Genomic DNA, 21,705 nt, shown 5'->3' with positions numbered 1-21,705 from the left:
ACTCTATTCCTGCAGGAAACACAACATTCGAGTGCAGTTAAACAAGTTGAGCTTAAAACCCCTCGATGAGAGTAGAACTCCATCCTCAGAGAGCGTTCTCTCAGACTACACAGCCACAGAGCGTCACAATCTCCCCCGCCTGAGTCCAGATTGTAAACGTGCTTATTTATTCACACCTTCGATCAGTGGTTCTGAATCAGGGATGTGTGGCTCTGATCCTGGGGGGTTCTGGGTAATCTAGTGCTGGTGTTGTACTTTAATACTTGTAGCTTTAATGTATCTTAAGCTGCTATAATAAATGACTTTCCCTATGGGATTAATGAAGTGATCTATTTATCTGTCTGTCTGTGTCTGTCTATCTGTCCATCTATCCATGTCTGTCTATGTAATCGTCTATCTATCGGTCCGTCTATCTGTTTCTGTCTGTCTATCCATCCATCTATCTATCTATCTATCTGTTTCTGTCTGTCTATCCATCTATCTATCTCTATCTGTCTGTCTATCTATGTCTGTCTCTGTCTATCCGTCCGTCTGTCTATCTATCCACCTATCTATCTCTGTCTGTATCTATGTGTCTGTGTCTGTCTGTCTGTGTCTGTCTATCTATGTCTGTCTGTCTATCTATGTCTGTCTCTGTCTATCCGTCCGTCTGTCTATCTATGTCTGTCTATCCACCTATCTATCTCTGTCTGTATCTATGTGTCTGTGTCTGTCTGTCTGTGTCTATCTATGTCTGTCTGTCTATCCACCTATCTATCTCTGTCTGTATCTATCTGTGTCTGTCTGTCTGTATCTGTCTATCTATGTCTGTCTGTCTATCCACCTATCTATCTCTGTCTGTATCTATCTGTGTCTGTCTGTCTGTGTCTGTCTGTGTCTGTCTGTCTGTGTCTTTCTGTCTGTCTATCCACCTATCTATCTCTATCTGTATCTATCTGTGTCTGTCTGTCTGTGTCTATCTGTCTATCTATGTCTGTCTGTCTATCCACCATCTATCTCTGTCTATCTATCTGTGTCTGTCTGTCTGTGTCTGTGTGTCTGTCTGTCTGTGTCTATCTGTCTGTCTGTCTATCCACCTATCTATCTCTGTCTGTATCTATCTGTGTCTGTCTGTCTGTCTGTGTCTATCTGTCTGTGTCTGTCTATCCATGTCTGTCTATCTAATCGTCTATCTATCTATCTGTCTCACTGTTAGACTTTACTCCAGCACAGACTCCAGGGCAGTTGTAGCCCTAAGGTACTGGACTAGTAATCAAAAGGTTGCTGGTTCAAACCACATCACTGGCAGGTTGCCACTGTTGGGCCCTTGAGCAAGGCCCTCATGCCTGTATATATCATGTGCATGAACTGCGATTTTCACGTAGCGTTTAGGCACCCGGATGCAAAAGCGCTTTGTGTATTCACCTTCCGCCTTCATGGCCTCACGCAAACCCCGGGTGGTGGGGGACACGAGAGCGCTGATGCCGCCGGTTCCGCTCAGCCCGGCGGCTCTGAACGAGACGGTGAACTGGTAGGAGCAGAGGTAGAAGTACGGACAGAGTCTGGCCTTCAGGAGGCTGTAGAGTGAAGTCAGGCTCACTGACCTGTACACAGAAGAGAGAGAGTCATTGATGCACAACAGATTCATGAACAAGACGTACGGTGCAAAAACATCGACGGTGCGACTCACCATTCACTCATGAGGCTCTGCTGCACCGCGACGTCCTGATTCCACGGCGAGCTCTTCCCGGAGAAGCTTCGCTCGGCCCCGATCCTGGGGAACAGGGAGAGCCAGGGCAGGGACGGGTGCTGCCAGTACTGCAGACACTGCTGGAAACCGCAGCGGAGCTCCGCGCAGCTACGAGGCTCCTGGAGGATGAACAGAATATTAAGCGCTCCGTCTTCCAATCACGTTCTACATCCATTCATAGAAAAAGACCCCATGGGACCAGCACCGTCAGTGGTTAGAGTACAAGACCAGTGATCCAAAGGTTGCCGGTTCAAGCCCCACATTCGCCAAAGTACCCACTGTTGGCAAGGCCCCTGAGCAAGGCCCTTAATCCTCAACTGTTTTGATCTGGCCTGGGTTTTTGATCGATGGGTCTGAGGCCACCCAGAAACAGGACTACATGTCGGACAGGGTGCTAATCTATCGTCTGTCTGTCTATCTCTATCTATCTGTCTGTCTGTCTGTCTGTCTGTCTACCTACCTGCCTGTCTGTCTGTCTACCTACCTACCTATCTACCTACCTGTCTGTCTGTCTGTCTACCTGCCTGTCTGTCTGTCTACCTACCTACCTACCTGTCTATCTCTATCTATCTATCTGTCTGTCTGTCTGTCTACCTACCTGCCTGTCTGTCTGTCTGTCTGTCTACCTACCTATCTACCTGTTTCTATCTATCTATCTATCTGTCTGTCTGTCTGTCTGTCTACCTACCTGCCTGCCTGTCTGTCTGTCTGTCTACCTACCTACCTACCTGTTTCTATCTATCTATCTATCTATCTATCTGTCTGTCTGTCTGTCTACCTACCTGCCTGCCTGCCTGTCTGTCTGTCTGTCTACCTACCTACCTACCTGTCTGTTTCTATCTATCTATCTGTCTGTCTGTCTATCTACCTGTCTGTTTCTATCTATCTACCTACCTACCTGTCTGTCTGTCTGTCTGTCTATCTATCTATCTATCTATCTATCTGTCTGTCTATCTACCTGTCTGTTTCTATCTATCTACCTACCTGTCTGTCTGTCTATCTATCTACCTACCTGTCTGTTTCTGTCTGTCTATCTATCTATCTATCTATCTATCTATCTATCTATCTATCTATCTATCTATCTACCTGTCTGTTTCTATCTGTCTGTCTATATCTATATTTGTCTATCTATCTGTCTGTCTATCTCTGTCTGTCTGTCTATCTATCATTCTTTCTATCTATCTGTTTGTCTGTCAATATCTGTCTGTCTATCTATCTATCTACCTACCTGTCTGTTTCTGTCTGTCTATCTACCTGTCTGTCTATCTACCTGTCTGTCTGTCTATCTATCTATCTATCTATCTATCTATCTATCTATCTATCTATCTGTGTCTGTCTGTCTATCATTCTTTCTTTCTGTCTGTCTATCATTCTTTCTTTCTGTCTGTCTGTCTGTCTGTCTGTCTGTCTGTCTGTCTGAAACAGGACTACATGCCGGACAGGGTGCCAATCTATCGCAAAGCGACCTACACTTTAGCCAGTCCAACTGTCTGAAAACCCAGTGATCTCTCTACACCGACGCATTCTACGTCTTCCTACACCCCTGAGAAGAGGGCGTGTCTAAATTCTTAGCTCCATTAAAATGCTCCTACTGAGGCGCCTTAATCCTGAGTGATGATCTGACTGAATAACGAGGGAGCGTCCGACGCTTCAGGCTCGGGACAGGCCCTAAGGGTGCACTAATGACTCTCTCCCCCCCCACAATGGCTAGGTTCAGGTAACGCCATGTGACCCAACAATGGCAACTGATCCAACAGTGTCATGTTAATGTCATGTCTACACACCTCACTTGCACGTCGTTGTACTGTGGGAGGAAACCCACACAGACACGGGGAGAACATGCAAACAAAAAGGCGTTGGGGAAGGAAGGGGGGGGGGCGCGGTGTTGCTTTGTGATTGGTCACTATGCTTGTGTGTGTTTTAAAACACTGTAGTTTCAGTGTGTATTCATTGTAGCTACTGAGATGATTGCCGGGTCGTTCTGCAACATCTTATGAGCCGTTAAAGCGAGATTCGACCGTTACCTGTATATGCTGCGGCGGCGCGTCATACTCCGCCCTGCAGTGCAGGTTCAGGCCCTGAGCTTCCTCCTGAGCCTTCAGATGTTCGGCCCAAGAGAACGACCGCGGGGAGGTGATGAGCACTCTGGTCTTCAGGCTCCAGTCGGCCGGGTACTCCGGGCACACCTCCGGACGAGGCTGGTCGCCGACCTCGGGCGCCGCTGGACTCTAGAACACACGGATGAAGAAAATGTGTCAGGAGCCTGCATACAACTAAAGGAGCTAATTAGGAAGGATTTAAAAACGTACAAACCTCTAGGATAGGGGGCGATTTTTCGGACTCTAAAGAATCCTCTTCGAATAGAGATTCGTCTTCGGGGACGGAAACTGGCTTCTGTGTCTGTACAGCAAACAAATGTAGGTGATAACCGTTACTGGATCGTACTGTGAAAAGCTTGTACTTATATTTCAGGTGACCAAGATTGTAGTTTATTAGGCATAACCTACCTTACACATTGACTACAGTATTCGTCAGTCCCATTCTACACTGTATATTAATAAATCAGAAACAGTGATAGCCTAGCTGCTAGAGCTTTGGGCTATCAATCAAAATCAGCAGCAGCGCTGCTGGAGGTTTTAAACACCTCGCTGCCAACGGCGCCCCGTGGGCGGCGTCCTGTGACCGCTGATGAAGGTCTAGAAGACGACCGACTCAAACAGCAGCGACAGATGAGATGAGCGATCGTCCCTGACTTTACATCTACTAGGTAGGAGTGGACACGGTGTTTAAAAACTCCAGCAGCGCTGCTGTGTCCGATCCGCTCGCACCAGCACGACACACACTGACACACCAGCACCATGTCAGTGTCACCGCAGTGCTGAGAACCGTCCACCACCTGACCACTGAAGAACAGCGTGAAAGGCGACTAACAAAGCATGCAGAGAAACAGACGGACTACAGTCAGTGATTGTATAACGGCAAAGTGCTTCTATATGTGCTTCTATTCTAAATTGAATAGGGTAAACAGGTAGGCAATCTTTACTTCTTAGGTAATGAGTTTCACATGGAATTAATGTTAGTTATATATTTATATTTTAGGCATTTAGCGGACGCTTTTATCCAAAGCGACTTACAGTACTGTGACAGCATACAATCTGAGCAACTGAGGGTTAAGAGCCTTGCTCAAGGGCCCAACAGTGGCAACCTGGCAGTGGTGGGGCTTGAACCGGCGACCTTTCGGTTACTAGTCCAGTACCTTAACCACTAGGCTACAACTGCCCTTGTTATATTAGTTCACACCGCTTCAAATTTTAAACCCTAGTGTTGCCCTCGAGTTAAAAAGTTTGCCCTCTTCTGCCATAAGAGGTACATATTTAAATAGTAATTTGACTGTATTGGTAGCCTAGTGGGTAGAACTTAAGGTACTGGACTAGTAAGCAAAAGGTCGCTGGTTCGAACCCCACCTGTCAGGTTGCCAGGTTTGCAAGGCCCTTAACCCTCAATTGCTCGAACTGTACACTGTAAGTCACTTTGGGTAAAAGGCAGGGCGGTCAACCGAAAGGTTGATTGTTCAGATCCCAGCACTGCCACTGCCACTGCCACATATATGACAAATAAAGGCATTTTATTTATTATTACCATCATGTCAATAAATAAAAGTGTTAAAAACATCATCTGGATCAGATGATGAATGCAGCTGCAGTATAATAGAATGTATTTGTGGTGGACAAAGTGCTATTGTTAGCATTAGCATTTAGGCTATTTATTGTATTGTATTGTTAGCCTAGCATAGCCTAGCCGCTAAGCTAACCCAAGCTCATTCCCCACAAAAGCTTTGTTGTTTTTTTTTGGATATACAATTACAGCCTGATACATAATTAAAGCTTAATTGACCTTTTTAATACTTTCAGCGCCCAAAAGCCGTTCGCTGAACGAACCGAGGCCGTCAGCCGGGCGCTCTCCGGAGCTTCCGTGCTCACACCGGGACCCTTGACTGCAGTCCGGTCCTCCGTCCTCCGTGCACGCTCTCTTCCTGGGGCTGTTATACGTGTTCTCGATGTTCGCGAACGGGTTTCTGCGCTTCGTCTGAGCCTGGGAGTTCACCAGAGGCCCCGGGGAGAACGGTCTGATACCTGCGGGGAGCGGAGACGCCGAGGCGGCGGGCCGGTCGGCTGAGCTAACGCCGTCGCTCCGAGCTCGTTTTCTCCTCATGCGAAGCACGTCGCTCGGTTTTTTGAAGCTGGGAGAGTAGCAGCCGTGTTCCGACATCGTTACGAAGCGTTTAATGACGCGTGTAGCTTAAAATAAAGAAATAAATAACAATAAAAACAAACACCGGAGGCCACAGAGTCACTCCGACCGTTATTTTTGCTTTTCCAAATTTCGCGCGTGACGCCTCGTGACGTCAAAGCCGCGTCCGCGCGCTCACTGAGGCGCTTCACTTGTTAACCCTTCACACACACACACACACACACACACACACACACACACACACACACACACACACACACACACACACACACACACACACACACACACACTTCACCCCAAAACACACTTCACCCCAAAACACACTTCACCCCAAGGCCGGCGCTAGGGGGGGGCTGAGGGGGGCATTGCCCCCCCCAAATTGTGTCTTTGCCCCCCCAAGCACAATGCAAGCAACGGCTATTTTTAAAATTATCTCTGAACCAATCACATTTACATTTTCATTTTCAGCATTTAGCAGACGGCAGACGCTTTTATTCAGAGCGACTTACAGAAGTGCTTCTATAGTGAACATTTCATTTCTCAAGTTTAGGAAAACAACAGTCAAAGAACACAAATCTGCTAAAACCTGTTAGAACCAAAGTGCCTCTTTTTTTTTTTTTTTTTTTTTTTTTTTTTTTTTTTTAAATGGAAAAGAATGGAACAAAATGTTAGTAAATAAGTACAAGTCAGCCTAAGTGTTTAGTAAAAAGGTGGGTTTTTAATCGTTTTTTAAAGACAGCAAGAGACTCAGATGTTCGGACAGACAGAGGAAGTTCATTCCACCACTTCGGCGCTAGAACAGAGAACAGCCTTGATGCTTGTCTTCCTTTAGTCCTGGATGGGGGCTCAAGTCGAGCGAGACTAGAGGCTCGGAGGTTGCGTGGTACAGAGCGGGGTTTGATTAGGCCACGAAGGTAGCGTAAGGCCTTTTACAGTGTGAAGATATTTCCTTGCTTATTCCTGATTGGCTCTTTGAGTCATATAAAAATCGGCAGACTGCCCCAAACAGTTCAGTTCGGCAGTATATGTTCTGTTAGTGTGAGCGAGAGGCAGGTATACTGGTAAACACTCTTCTGAGTTTAAACTGACTTCCACATGGTAATATTTGCTTAACTGTGGTTTTTCGTTGCTTTAATGTTACTTACCTCTTACATAGGTGTTGCTTAAATTATTTTATTAGCCGTTAGCGGTTAGGCTAATGAACTAATGGCAATTTAATTAAGGGGGCGTATTAAAATGAAATACAATTAGATAATCTTTTTTCTCCATTTACATAATCAACATGTATTTTTTAATCATTGGGTTTTAAGTTTAAGTTCGAAAACATGCATTTTTATTTCTTTACCTCATACATCACTTTAAGCCAGTATCAATAGCTTGGCTGTCATCATTCATGCACAAATCAAGCCTTGAATATATTTCTGGCTTCAGAAACATGACTATCAACATGCCCCCTCATTAGGTTTTACTGCCCCCCCCAAGCAAAGCAGTCCAGAACCGGGGCTGCTTCACCCCCTATTTTCCACTGCGTTTTTAAATCATTGATCCCACACACCTCTACTATACCTAAATACGTATTTGTGACAAATTTGGTTACCCTCTTATTGAGTGACCCAACGCCCGGGTTGCCAGATCGAGCAAAAACATCCATCCCCAAGTCTGTCAAATTCTGAGGTGATTTTCGGTCTCTTTTTGCCCAAATCGTAGACCGCTCATCACCAGTGTTCACACCGGAGGCGTCGTCATCGTCTGTGGGTGTTTGTCTGCCATGGCTCAACTAGACTAGCTAGTATCTACAAAGCGTATGTGATGAGCGATCGTCTCTGACTTTACATCTACTAGGTAGGAGCGTCTAATAGAGTGGACAGTGAGTGGACAATCATACCAGCACAACACACACTAACACACCGGCACCGTGTCAGTGTCACTGCAGTGCTGAGAATCATCCACCACCTAAATAACACCTGCTCTGTGGTGGTCCTGTGGGGGTCCTGACCACTGAAGAACAGGGTGAAAGCAGGTTTAAAAAGTATGTAGAGAAACTGATGGACTACAGTCAGTAATTGTAGAACTACAAAGCGCTTCTATATGGTAAGTGGAGCTGATAAAATGGACAGTGGGTGTAGAAGTGTTGAAACAAGGAGGTGGTACCGTACGTTTTTAAATCCTCGATCCACACACCTCTACTCTACTTAAATACGTATTTGTGACAAATTTGGTTACCCTCTTAATTAGGGACCAAACATCAGGGTTGCCAGATTGAGCAAAAACATCCAGCTCAAAGTCTGTCAAATTTTTAGGTGATTTTTTGCCCAAATCGTAGATCACTCATCGCCAGTGTCCGTCATCATCGTCTGTGGGTGTTTGTTTGCCGTGGTTTAACTGACCTGACAGGGCTGCACACTTTACTGGCTTGTATCTACAGAGCGTATGTAAAAAACGGGGTTAACCCCCTCTCTCAGACGTACCCGGATATGCCCGGCTGGCCGATAGCGGTGATCAATCCGACCCATTCAATTCATGAATTTGAATACCTCCTTCTGATCTCCACGTCGTCTTATTCACTCTCCCGGCGTCATGTGATTAATGGACGTGTCGCGCCTCCGGCCACAGTTAATTTCCCCCCGTTTACCGTCACCGTCCGTGATTAATCGCGGTCAGAAATCTGCGGACCGAAACTGTCGAGGCAGACGAGTTTTCAGAGGTGAGCGGCCTGCCCATCGATCCCGCGCGCCGTCCGCGCCGACGGTCCGCTTGATGGATGGTGTGTAATTGATAGGGACCTCGACTCCTCATCAGTCGTTGAACGTTTAGGCTGAATCGTGTAAGAATATGGAGATCGGGCAAGAAGAAATCGCAAGGAAATATTAATAAACGGCTGAACGATTGGAGCAGGAAGGATGGATTTTGTCTCGACCCTGATGACATGTTTTGAATTCATTAGCATAGCATTTTTTAAAGATATTGAAGACCTGCAGCTGAAAATTAGGCCTTAAAACCCGAGGTTTAGGACCGTAATGGGTACATATTCAAGGGGTACCCCACCGGCTTTGCGTAATCTCAATGTTCCCATCAGTTGTTCCCCCTTAATGTTCAATTCTTGGCTACATCCTTGCTGAGATTTCTTTATCCACCCTTGAAATTTTCTCAAATGAAGGAATCAGACTCGGGTACCTTGCATGAGAGGCACTGGTACCACCTGCTGTGTCTACAATAACGTTAGGATGGATGGGTCCCTGCTGAGTCTGGTTCCTCTCAAGGTTACATCCTTTAAGGGAGTTGTTCCTTGCCACTGTCGCCCTCGGCTTGCTCAAGTTTCTTGACTTGACACCAATTGGCACCAATGGAGCACTTGAGCACGTGAAGGCCAGAGCGAACAAGAGTCCCTGGAGATGCTTGGCATCAACACTACCTGACCACTGACTGGTTTCAACACTCACCAAGGACTTTCCATCCTGTTCTGGTCGTAGGAAGGCTGCAGACTGTCTATGCGCAAGACTGGCCTTATGTGCAAATATACCCTCCTTGGATGCAGAGATGGGGACTCGAGTCAGACTCAACTCGGACTCTTTTCCTATGACTCGGACTCGACTCATGACTCGCAAACAAATGACTCGCGAACAACAAGAGTCACTAGCGTCAGCATGTCTTAACCTTAGTTACATGTGACAATTTTATATATATATATATATATATACAGTATATATATATACAGTATATATATATATATATATATATATATATATATATACAGTATATATATATATATATATATATATATATATATATATATATATATATATATATATACATTGGGGAAAATAAGTATTTGATCCCCTGCTGATTTTGTAAGTTTACCCCCTTACAAAGACTTGAACAGTCTATAATTTTTATGGAAGGTTTATTTTAACAAAGAGAGACAGAATATCAACAAAAAATCCAGAAAAAAAACATTAAATAAAAGTTATAAATTAATTTGTATTTCATTAAGGGAAATAAGTATTTGATCCCCTACCAACCAGCAAGAATTCTGACCCCCACAGACCGGTTATGTGCCCATGAGGCACACAAATTAGTCCTGTCCCTGTTTAAAAGACTCCTGTCACAGAATCAGTTTCTTCCGTTCAAATCTCTCGACCACCATGGGCAAGACCAAAGAGCTATTAAAGGACGTCAGGGACAAGATTGTAGACCTGCACAAGGCTGGAATAGGCTACAAGACCATCAGCAAGAAGCTTGGTGAGAAAGAGACCACTGTTGGTGCGATAATTCGAAAATGGAAGAAATACAAGATCACAAGTCAATCACCCTCACTCTGGAGCTCCATGCAAGATCTCACCTGGTGGGGTAAGAATGATTCTGAGAAAGGTGAGGTCAGCCCAGAATTACACGGGAGGAGCTTGTCAATGATCTCAAGGGAGCTGGGAGCAGAGAAATGCTGGATATGACCCCAGGAACACCATCCCCACCGGGCATTTCTCTGCCTCCAAACACGGCGAGTGGAGTTGATGCCAAAGAGCTCAATTTTGGTCTCATCTGACCATATCACATTCTCCCAAGCTTTCTCTGAATCATTCAGGTGTTCATTGGCAAACTTCAGACGGGCCTGTACATCAGCCTTCTTGAGCAGAGGGACTTTGCGGGCACTGCAGGATCTCAATCCATTACGGCGAAGTGTGTTACTAATGGTTTTCTTGGTGACTGTGCTCCCAGCTCCCTTGAGATCATTGACAAGCTCCTCCCGTGTAATTCTGGGCTGACCTCACCTTTCTCAGAATCATTCTTACCCCACCAGGTGAGATCTTGCATGGAGCTCCAGAGTGAGGGTGATCGACTGTGATCTTGTATTTCTTCCATTTTCGAATGATCGCACCAACAGTGGTCTCTTTCTCACCAAGCTTCTTGCTGATGGTCTTGTAGCCCATTCCAGCCTTGTGCAGGTCTACAATCTTGTCCCTGACGTCCTTTGATCTTTGGTCTTGCCCATGGTGGTCGAGAGATTTGAACGGAAGAAACTGATTCTGTGACAGGAGTCTTTTAAACAGGGACAGGACTAATTTGTGTGCCTCATGGGCACATAACCGGTCTGTGGGGGTCAGAATTCTTGCTGGTTGGTAGGGGATCAAATACTTATTTCCCTTAATGAAATACAAATTAATTTATAACTTTTATTTAATGTTTTTTTTATGGATTTTTTTGTTGATATTCTGTCTCTCTCTGTTAAAATAAACCTTCCATAAAAATTATAGACTGTTCAAGTCTTTGTAAGGGGGTAAACTTACAAAATCAGCAGGGGATCAAATACTTATTTCCCCCACTGTATATGACTCGGACTCTAGCCTAAAGACTCGTGACTTGACTCGGACTCTAGCCTAAAGACTCACGACTTGACTCAGACCCTAGCCTAAAGACTCGTGACTTGACTCGGACTCTAGCCTAAAGACTCACGACTTGACTCGTACCCAAGCCTAAAGACTTGTGACTTGACTCGGACTTTGGCTTAAAGACTCGTGACTTGACTCGGACTCTAGCCTAAAGACTCACGACTTGACTCAGACTCTAGCCTAAAGACTCGCGACTTGACTCGGACTCTAGCCTAAAGACTCGCGACTTGACTCGGACTCTAGCCTTAAGACTCACGACTTGACTCGGACTCTAGCCTAAAGACTCGCGACTTGACTCGGACTCTAGCCTAAAGACTCGCGACTTGACTCGGACTCTAGCCTAAAGACTCGCGATTTGACCCGGACTCTAGCCTAAAGACTCGTGACTTGACCCGGACTCTAGCCTAAAGACTCGTGACTTGACCCGGACTCTAGCCTAAAGAATCGTGACTTGACTCGGACCCTAGACTAAAGACTCGTGACTTGACTCGGACTCTAGCCTAAAGACTCGTGACCTGACTCGAACTCTAGCCTAAAGCCTCGTGACTTGACTCAGACTCCAGCCTAAAGACTCGTGACTTGACTCTGACTCGTATTCTGTGACTTGTAAACATCTCTGCTCGGATGCAACCTCGGGTTTTCTAGTTGTCCACGCTAAATTGGGAGACTCCAGTTGAGGGGTACACACACAAATATAGACGCTGGTATGTGTTAATGTGTGCGTCTGGCATCTGGTGTGCGTTTATGGAACTTGGCTTGACTCCCGGTGCAGGGTTATAACCAATGCATACGCTCTGGCATACGCAGCACTGATTGCGGGCAGGTCTGCTTTTTTTGTTTATAGCCCTCTCCTCTTGGTGTATGCGGGCGGGCTGTGTTTACGGTAGGGCTGAAAGAACCAAAGAAGAGCAACAAACCCCCCAAAATACGTATAAAATGTACGTATGTAGCTTGGAAAAGTCAAACATTGGTCAGAAACTGGTAAGATATTGGAAAGGAATAAAAGGATAAAAGAAATTAATAATATTATTATATTTTTTTGTATGTAAGTAAAGTGTTGAACAGCCTGGGCAGGCCAGGGCTTGTCTGTCCTGCCCGTGTACATTCCCTCCGGTCAGGAATAGCACACGGAGGCAGGGGGCTGGCACCGTATCAGACTTTCCGTAAGTCCTCCAGAGTCCCCGGAGCGACTCTCGAGGAAGAAAGAAGCACACGACAAAAGGGTACAAACGATCGCTTTCTTCACAACTTTCACATTCACAAAATAAAGGCAGAATTATAATAACAATAAAAATAATAAAAAACGTCCAGGTTGATGCGTTCTTACAAGTGGAACACAAGAACGGTATTAAAGGATGGCAGTATGGACGTCGTCAACGTCCGTTCACCAACAATCTGTAGGTAGGAAGACTTGGGTGGCGGTAAAATGTCGGCTCTGGTGTAGGGTGGAGGTTCAGAGACCGATGGAGCCCGGAGGTGCGGTGCTGGGGCTTCAGCAGCAACTAGATTAGTGGGTACGGTATGACGGGAGTAGCAAGAGTGGAGGAACCACGTGTGGTTGCTCCGAGAGGGTTAGGGGTTAGGGTTAGAGTTAGGGGTTAGGGTTAGGGGTTGGGGTTTAGGGGTTAGGGTTAAGGTTAGGGTTAGGGGTTAGGGTTGGGGTTAGGGGTTGGGGTTTAGGGGTTAGGGTTGGGGTTTAGGGGTTAGGGTTGGGGTTTAGGGTTAAAGTTAGGGTTAGAGGTTAGGGATTAGGGGTTAGGGTTGGGGTTAGGGGTTAGGGTTGGGGTTTAGGGTTAGGGTTACAGGTTGGGGTTTAGTAGTTAGTTCTTAGGGTTGGGGTTAGGGTTGGGGGTTTAGGGGTTAGGGTTGGGGTTTAGGGTTAAGGTTAGAGTTAGGGTTAGGGTAAGGGTTTAGGGTAAGGGTTTAGGGTTAGGGTAAGGAGTTAGGGTTAGAGTTAGGGGTTAGGTTAGTGCTGTGCTAACCGTAGCTTGAAAAGCTCTGTGAGACATGTAGCATACGAACGTCCGAAGTTATTACTGTTAGCGCTGTGCTAACCATAGCTGGGGAAGCTCTGTGATACGCCTAGCTTGTTCATGTCCAATGTATTCACTGTTAGCGCTGTGCTAACTGTAGATTGGAAAGCTCTGTGAAGCACGGTAGCACTGTGCTGTAGCTTGGGAAGCACTGTGAGGCACGTATCATGCAAACGGCCGATGTTATCAATGTTAGTGCTGTCCTAGCTCTAGCTTAGGAAGCTCTGTGAGGCACGTTATCGCTGGGCTGTTAGCACTGTCCTAGCTGTAGCTTAGGAAGCTTTGTGATGCTATTATTGTTAGCGCTGTGCTAATCATAGCTTGGGAAGTTCTGTGAGGAGTGAGGCATGCAAACATTCGACGTTAGCACCGTTAGCGCTGTGCTAACCGTAGCTTGGGAAGCTCTGTGTATAAAAAGTGTTTGGTATTTGGCGACGGATTGACGAACGTTTTGTCGGTGTCTATTAAACAATAAAATCAGTTGAAGATTGATGACAGAGCCACACCTGTAATAATAGTAATAACAATAACAAAATGTCCACAATTATTTGGAAAAACAGAGAGTCTCATGCCGTGTAAAACGAGTCCATGCAGCGCTCGGTCAACCCAACAGTCCGTCACTTAGTCGAGCTGGTACTCAGTAGGGCCTCCACACGGCCTCGGCGGACATGCTAGTCGGAGAGCCGCTGTGGCTCCCCTCGGACTCCACGACGGAGTCGCTCTGGCCGGGCAGGGAGGGGTGAAGGAGGGCGGAGCCGGTGGAAGCGTTGGTGCAGGGCGGCAGGATCCGCGGCGGCGAGCGCTCGCCCCCGCCTCCCGTCATCATGGAGAACTGGTAGGACCCGGTGGCGCTGCTGTAATAGAGGTGGTAGGGTGAGGAGCCGGCCTGGAAGGGTCCGCCCTGGCCCTGCGAGGAGCCGGCGGGGTAGGGAGGTGGAAGGTACGTGTGGTAGCGGCCGGGAGGGCCGGTCATGGCGGACATGCCTATGCCTATGGCGCTGGTGACGGGAGTCGGGGTGTAGGTGAACGCCGCGGTGGGGTAGGGCACGCGGGGGTCCGAGAAGCGCCCGTCCGGCAGGGACGGGATGGACGAGAAGGAGCGCTCCAGGCCGACTCGAGGGTCAGTGAACAGGTCTGAACCTGCAAGAGAAAATGGTTTTGATTAATTAGGGTCACAGACGACAGACGTAGGGTCATAAACAACGTGCAGGGGCGTCTGAGATCTTACAGTGTAGCGGGTTCCGGCTGGGAGAGATGGGGGTCGTGGGGTGGACGGCTGGTGCAGAGATGGGACCCAAGTAAGGGTAGGACTGCTCGTAGGACCAGGATGGAGACGTCTGCATTTGTCTGGAGTCTAGAAACAGAGAAATGAAACATCAGAATGAACGTGGGCTGCAGGCGGATCTGGACTGCAGGCAGGTCAGTCAAGCACAGGCACTCTTGCCCCCTTCCCAACTTTCCCCAATTGCCCCTTTTTAGTTTGCTGTCTTTGGCAAACTGTTGGAATCTGGGGTAGGTTTTTTTTGGATATTCCCCCTGACTCCTTCAGTCTAGTCATTACCAACTCCTGATTGTAGCTCCACCTCCATTTGTACCACATCGTTTCTGGCCAAGGAGCGCCGTAGGCCGTCGTGCTCCCCCTCCGACCCTTACCCAGGCACCAGTCGATTCTTATCCGTGGAACTTACAACGGCATTGGGAGAAGACCCTGCCAGAACTTGAGTAGATACCCTTGAGTAGATACCCTCTCCAGACCGAGGAGGGCCGTGACTTCTTTTACCCGCACCGGGTGGGTTCGTACGACACTTGGTATCGCGTACGGAGAGTCACGCACTGATCTCCGTTATCCCCCGTCTCTGTGCAGAGGTCAGAATCGCATCGGTTATAAGGAATCCACTCTGGCAACCAACCCTGGACCGGGCAGTCACCGTCTGTACTGGCGCCCTGGGGGGTTCGTACGACACTTGGTATCGCGTATGGAGAGTCATGCACTGATCTCCGTTATCCCCTGTCTCTGTGCAGAGGTCAGAATCGCATCAGCTATGAGGACTCCCCTCTGGCAACCAACTCCGGACGGGGCGATCACCGTCTGTACTGGTGCCCTGGTGGGACGTACGATGCTTGATATCACGTACGGAGAGTCATGCACTGATCTCCGTTATCCCCCGTCTCTGTGCAGAGGTCAGAATCGCATCAGCTATGAGGACTCCCCTTCAGCAACGAACCCCGGACAGGCCGATCACCTTCTGTACAGGCGCCCGGGTGGGTTCGTACGACGCTTGGTATCGCGTATGGAGAGTCACGCACTGATCTCCGTTATCCCCCGCAGTGGTCAGAATCGAATTAGCTTCGAGGACTCCCCTTTGTCCACCAACCCTGGATCACTGTCCGTACAAGTGCCCGGCTTACCGGTGGCAGAGCTGAGATCGAGAACCCGTGTTTTACCAATGCGCCACCCGAGCGCCCCTCCGTTTTTTGGGCAGTGTAGTTTGGCATATGCGCTGGCTCTTTCCTTCCCCTCCCTCAAACGTTTCCCATCTCTTTCTTGCTCCCCACCATCCAATAACCGCTCGCTGATAGCCTGCAGACCTCCAGACAGAGAGGGAGGCCGAGTCACCGGAGAGGAAGCGAATTACGCGGGCGGCCAGAGCCAGCGTTGGAGGCTGTTTCAAGTGGAGCCAGGGTGCGGCGCGGTGCCAAGACGTAACCCCCAAGAGTCTGTCCAGAATCCCCCCCGCCCCCTCTCTTTTATCCCTCCACCTCCCCGGGCTTGGCGCTTTTCCTCAGAGCCAGGAGTCACACATGGCTGGGTGGGTGGCTTCAGGCGGGTTTGTGCATCCGGTGCAGGCAAAGTTCTACTCGACTCCCACATGAACACAGTGCAAGTGACTTTTAGCAATAAATTAATTTAAAATTAGTATTTAAATTTAGTTGTTAATTAACGTCAGGAACAGTCAAGCTCTCATAGGGTCATACGGTGCATCGGCGACCACGCCATCGGGTGTCTTTGATTGTTGCAGCAGCAGACACATGCTAATATCAACATCATGTAATTTCCACTTTTTCAGACTAGTAACCAAAAGGTCGCTGGTTCAAGCCCCGCCAGTGCCAGCTTGCTGCTGTTGGGCCCCCTGAGCAACGCCTTCAACTTTTAATTGCTCAGACTGTGTACCATAACACTAAATACACTAAATACAAACAACACTAAATATAAAAAACTCTAACTATAAAAAATTAAAAATGTAAAAAAAAACCCACTAATTATACTGTATATTACACTAAATATAAATACCATTAAACATAAATAACACTAAATATAAATAACACTAAATATAAAATAACACTAAATATAAATAACACTTAATATAATTAACACTATATATAAATAACACTAAATATGAATAAAACTAAATAAAAATAAAAGTATAAAACTAAATATAAATAACACTAAATATAACTGAATATAAATATAAAAAACACTAAATATAAATATAAAACACTAAAAATACATATAAATAACACTAAATATGAATAATTCTAAATATAAAAAACATTAAATATAAACAACACTAAATATAAATAAAACTAAATGCAAATAACACTACAAATAAATAACACTAAATATAAATAACATTAAATATAAATAACACTAAATATAAAGAATACTAAATATAAATATAAAAACACTAAATATAAATATAAAAACACTAAATATAAACAACGCTAAATATAAAAAACACTAAATATAAACAACGCTAAATATAAAAAACACTAAATATAAACAACGCTAAATATAAAAAACACTATAAACATAAACAACAATAAATATAAAAAACACTAAAATAAAACTAAATATAAATAACACTAAATAATATAAACATAAAAAACACTAAATATAAATATAAATAAAACTAAATATAAATAAAACTAAATATAAATATTAATAACACTAAATATAAATAACACTAAAAAATAAATATAAATAACACTAAATAATATAAATATAAATAACACTAAATATAAATATCAAAACACTAAATATAAAAACACTAAATATAAATAACACTAAATATAAATAACATTAAATATAAATATAAAAACCCTAAATATAAATATAAAAACACTAAATATAATAACACTAAATATAAATAACACTATATAATATAAATATGAAATAAACAGAAATAACAGAATTTCCGCACCGATGGCGTTGGTAATATTGTAACGCACTTCCTCTCCTGCTCTGTTGCTCAAGTTTTTCTTGCTATGATGCAAAGCGCTAAATTTTACGACGAGCAGTTAAATAAAAGATGTAAATTTCTCATGCTGCTGCTTCCTGTCGGTGAGTTTTCACTTCCCTTATTTCCATCATCTGGTTCCTCTAAGAATCCTGTGTAATCTCTCTCTCAGAGGCGCTACGGCTAAAACTGGCTAAAGTAGGAAATGACAACAAAAAAACAGAAGTACTACTGGCACGTTAACTGATTCCTCATAGTCATCAGCACCGTACGGGTTCGTACAGAGATCCGTATAGTGCACGGAGAGTCACACCTTGATGATGATGACCCAAGTGATCGAAAGGTAACAGAGATAACGAGGCGCGGCTTTACTCACCGGCGATCTGGCTGTGGGCGGGGCTGCCGAACGGCGGCGTGTTCAGGGCGGAGCGGGGGTGGGGCACGGCCGCCTGGTGAGGGCTGCACCTCATGGCGCTTCTCCTCAGCTGCTCGGAGAAGGCCAGCGCCCCGGGCTTTATAGAGTCCTCCAGCTTTTGTCTGTGGCCTGAGAACACACACGTTAAACACATTAAGCTTTGCAGAAACAGTTTAGGGAAGCACCTTCTTCTGATCTAGCTGTAAGACTAGAAAAGCTCAGTTTAAAGCTTTGGAACCGGAACGTCAACCGAGACTTCAGCGCCCAGCCATCTTCCCACACACACACTTCAAAGTCTTGTGAGACCACATGTGTTTTTGAAAGATACACAAACACACACACACACACACACACACACATACACATTTTTACATGCAAGAACACACACACACAGACTTTCACACACGTATACACATACAATCTTACACACGCACACAGACACACAAATACACACACACACACACATATATATATACGTATATATATATATATATATATATACACACATACTTTTACACACACATACACACACACTTTAACATGTACACATACACAAACACACACACACAGACACACACACACATACACACACACACATACAGCCTGTGTGTGTGCGTTTGTGTGTAATGTGTACTTGCATGTAGCAAGTACACATTACACACAAACACACACACACACACATATATATCTTACATGCAAGTACACAACTAAGTACATACACACACACATATATAGTCTTACATGCAAGTACACACACACACACACACACACACACACACACACATACACCGATCAGCCATAACATTAAAACCACCTCCTTGTTTCTACACTCACTGTCCATGTTATCAGCTCCACTTACCATATAGAAGCACTCTGTAGTTCTACAATTACTGACTGTAGTCCATCTGTTTCTCCACATACATTTGTTACCCCCTTTCATGCTGTTCTTCAATGGTCCGGACCCCCACAGGACCCCCACAGAGCAGGTATTATTTAGGTGGTGGATCATTCTCAGCACTGCAGTGACACTGACATGGTGGTGGTGTGTTAGTGTGTGTTGTGCTGGTATGAGTGGGTCAGAGTTTTTAAACACCTTACTGTCACTGCTGGATTGAGAATAGTCCACCAACCAAAAACATCCAGCCAACAGCGCCCCGTGGGCAGCGTCCTGTGACCACTGATGAAGGTCTAGAAGATGACCGACTCAAACAGCAGCAATAGATGAGATGAGCGATCGTCTCTGACTTTACATCTACAAGGTGGACCGACTAGGTAGGAGTGTCTGATAGAGTGGACAGTGAGTGGACACAGCACAACACACACTAACACACCAGCACCATGTCAGTGTCACTGCAGTGCTGAGAATCATCCACCACTCAAATAATACCTGCTCTGTGGTGGTCCTGTGGGGGTCCTGACCATTGAAGAACAGGGTGAAAGGGGGCTAAAAAGGTATGCAGAGAAACAGATGGACTACAGTCAGTAATTGTAGAACTACAAAGTGTTTCTATATGGTGTGTGTGTATGCGTATATATATATATACATTACACACATCACACACATATATACAGTTTTACATCTTCCATGCAAGTACACAGTACACACACTTTCTCTTTCTCACCTACACAGGTGTGTGTGTGTGTGTGTGTGTGTGTGTGTGTGTGTACACACGTGTGTGTGTTTACACCGTACAGACGCCCCCACACCGCTGACCTCACACACACACACACACACACACACACACAGACGAGCAGGAAGCAGAGGGATTAATGATCGCAGGCGATGAGAGAGAAAAAAGAGAAAGAGGAGAAAGGCGTGTCTGTCAGCTGTGGAGAACCGTCACACACACTCGGCCTGTACTTACACACTCACACACACACACACACGCACACACACACACACACACAGATAGAAGGGCAGGAAGTCCTGGTGAAACCAGAGCCTCGGTCTGAGGACTGTGAACACAAAGCCAGCAGCGTCTCACCCGCCGCACGGTGGCACGGTGCCAGAATAACGGACCGGGGTGGGGCGACGGGACCCACTGTGGATCTGAGTGAGTGGGCGGAGTGGGGTCATCCGAGTCTGGTCTATATAAAACCTCTGTCTGACTTCTTCATACACACACTCTTACATATATATACACACACACACTTACATATACAGTGTATCACAAAAGTGAGTACACCCCTCACATTTCTGCAAATATTTCATTATATCTTTTCATGGGACAACACTGTAGACATGAAACTTGGATATAACTTAGAGTAGTCAGTGTACAGCTTGTATAGCAGTGTAGATTTACTGTCTTCTGAAAATAACTCAACACACAGCCATTAATGTCTAAATGTCTGGCAACATAAGTGAGTACACCCCACAGTGAACATGTCCAAATTGTGCCCAAATGTGTCGATGTCCCTCCCTGGTGTCATGTGTCAAGGTCCCAGGTGTAAATGGGGAGCAGGGCTGTTAAATTTGGTGTTTTGGGTACAATTCTCTCATACTGGCCACTGGATATTCAACATGGCACCTCATGGCAAAGAACTCTCTGAGGATGTGAGAAATAGAATTGTTGCTCTCCACAAAGATGGCCTGGGCTATAAGAAGATTGCTAACACCCTGAAACTGAGCTACAGCATGGTGGCCAAGGTCATACAGCGGTTTTCCAGGACAGGTTCCATTAGGAACAGGCTTCGCCAGGGTCGACCAAAGAAGTCGAGTCCACGTGTTCGGCGTCATATCCAGAGGTTGGCTTTAAAAAATAGACACATGAGTGCTGCCAGCATTGCTGCAGAGGTTGAAGACGTGGGAGGTCAGCCTGTCAGTGCTCAGACCATACGCCGCACACTGCATCGACTCGGTCTGCATGGTCGTCATCCCAGAAGGAAGCTGACGCACAAGAAAGCCCGCAAACAGTTTGCTGAAGACAAGCAGTCCAAGAACATGGATTACTGGAATGCCCTGTGGTCTGACGAGACCAAGATAAACTTGTTTGGCTCAGATGGTGTCCAGCATGTGTGGCGGCGCCCTGGTGAGAAGTACCAAGACAACTGTATCTTGCCTACAGTCAAGCATGGTGGTGGTACCATCATGGTCTTGGGCTGCATGAGTGTTGCTGGCACTGGGGAGCTGCAGTTCATTGAGGGAAACATGAATTCCAACATGTACTGTGATATTCTGAAACAGAGCATGATCCCCTCCCTTCGAAAACTGGGCCTCATGGCAGTTTTCCAACAGGATAACGACCCCAAACACAACCTCCAAGATGACAACTGCCTTGCTGAGGAAGCTGAAGGTAAAGGTGATGGACTAAACCCAATTGAGCACCTGTGGCGCATCCTCAAGTGGAAGGTGGAGGAGTTCAAGGTGTCTAACATCCACCAGCTCCGTGATGTCATCATGGAGGAGTGGAAGAGGATTCCAGTAGCAACCTGTGCAGCTCTGGTGAATTCCATGCCCAGGAGGGTTAAGGCAGTGCTGGATAATAATGGTGGTCACACAAAATATTGACACTTTGGGCACAATTTGGACATGTTCACTGTGGGGTGTACTCACTTATGTTGCCAGCCATTTAGACATTAATGGCTGTGTGTTGAGTTATTTTCAGAAGACAGTAAATCTACACTGCTATACAAGCTGTACACGGACTACTCTAAG

General features: G+C 45.9%; 2 protein-coding genes and 1 pseudogene across 2 annotated transcripts in view; 1 reads left to right on the top strand and 2 right to left on the bottom strand.

Moving 5' to 3' along the window:
- The window catches only part of LOC134329513 (protein downstream neighbor of son homolog), a 10,748-nt gene extending 4,577 nt beyond the window's left edge, over positions 1-6,171 (bottom strand). The window contains 5 exon segments of the mRNA XM_063010799.1: positions 1,405-1,583; positions 1,670-1,848; positions 3,754-3,957; positions 4,043-4,129; positions 5,624-6,171. Of these exon segments, the coding sequence (XP_062866869.1) occupies positions 1,405-1,583; positions 1,670-1,848; positions 3,754-3,957; positions 4,043-4,129; positions 5,624-5,998 (1,024 nt within the window). The 5' untranslated portion in view covers positions 5,999-6,171.
- The window catches only part of LOC134328691 (NACHT, LRR and PYD domains-containing protein 3-like), a 1,194,473-nt pseudogene that overhangs the window by 487,047 nt on the left and 685,721 nt on the right, over positions 1-21,705 (top strand).
- Positions 13,990-21,705, bottom strand: part of runx1 (RUNX family transcription factor 1) — a 16,014-nt gene continuing 8,298 nt past the window's right edge. The window contains exons 5-7 of the mRNA XM_063009372.1: positions 18,012-18,179; positions 14,626-14,751; positions 13,990-14,537 (exon numbers count right to left, since the gene is read on the bottom strand). Of these exons, the coding sequence (XP_062865442.1) occupies positions 14,035-14,537; positions 14,626-14,751; positions 18,012-18,179 (797 nt within the window). The 3' untranslated portion in view covers positions 13,990-14,034. The remainder of the gene's footprint in view (positions 14,538-14,625; positions 14,752-18,011; positions 18,180-21,705) is intronic.

The sequence above is a fragment of the Trichomycterus rosablanca genome, chromosome 15 (genome assembly GCF_030014385.1).
Source record: "Trichomycterus rosablanca isolate fTriRos1 chromosome 15, fTriRos1.hap1, whole genome shotgun sequence".
NCBI lineage: Eukaryota > Metazoa > Chordata > Actinopteri > Siluriformes > Trichomycteridae > Trichomycterus > Trichomycterus rosablanca.
Note: the sequence above shows the minus strand (reverse complement) of the source record. Positions and strands in the feature narration are given on the sequence as shown.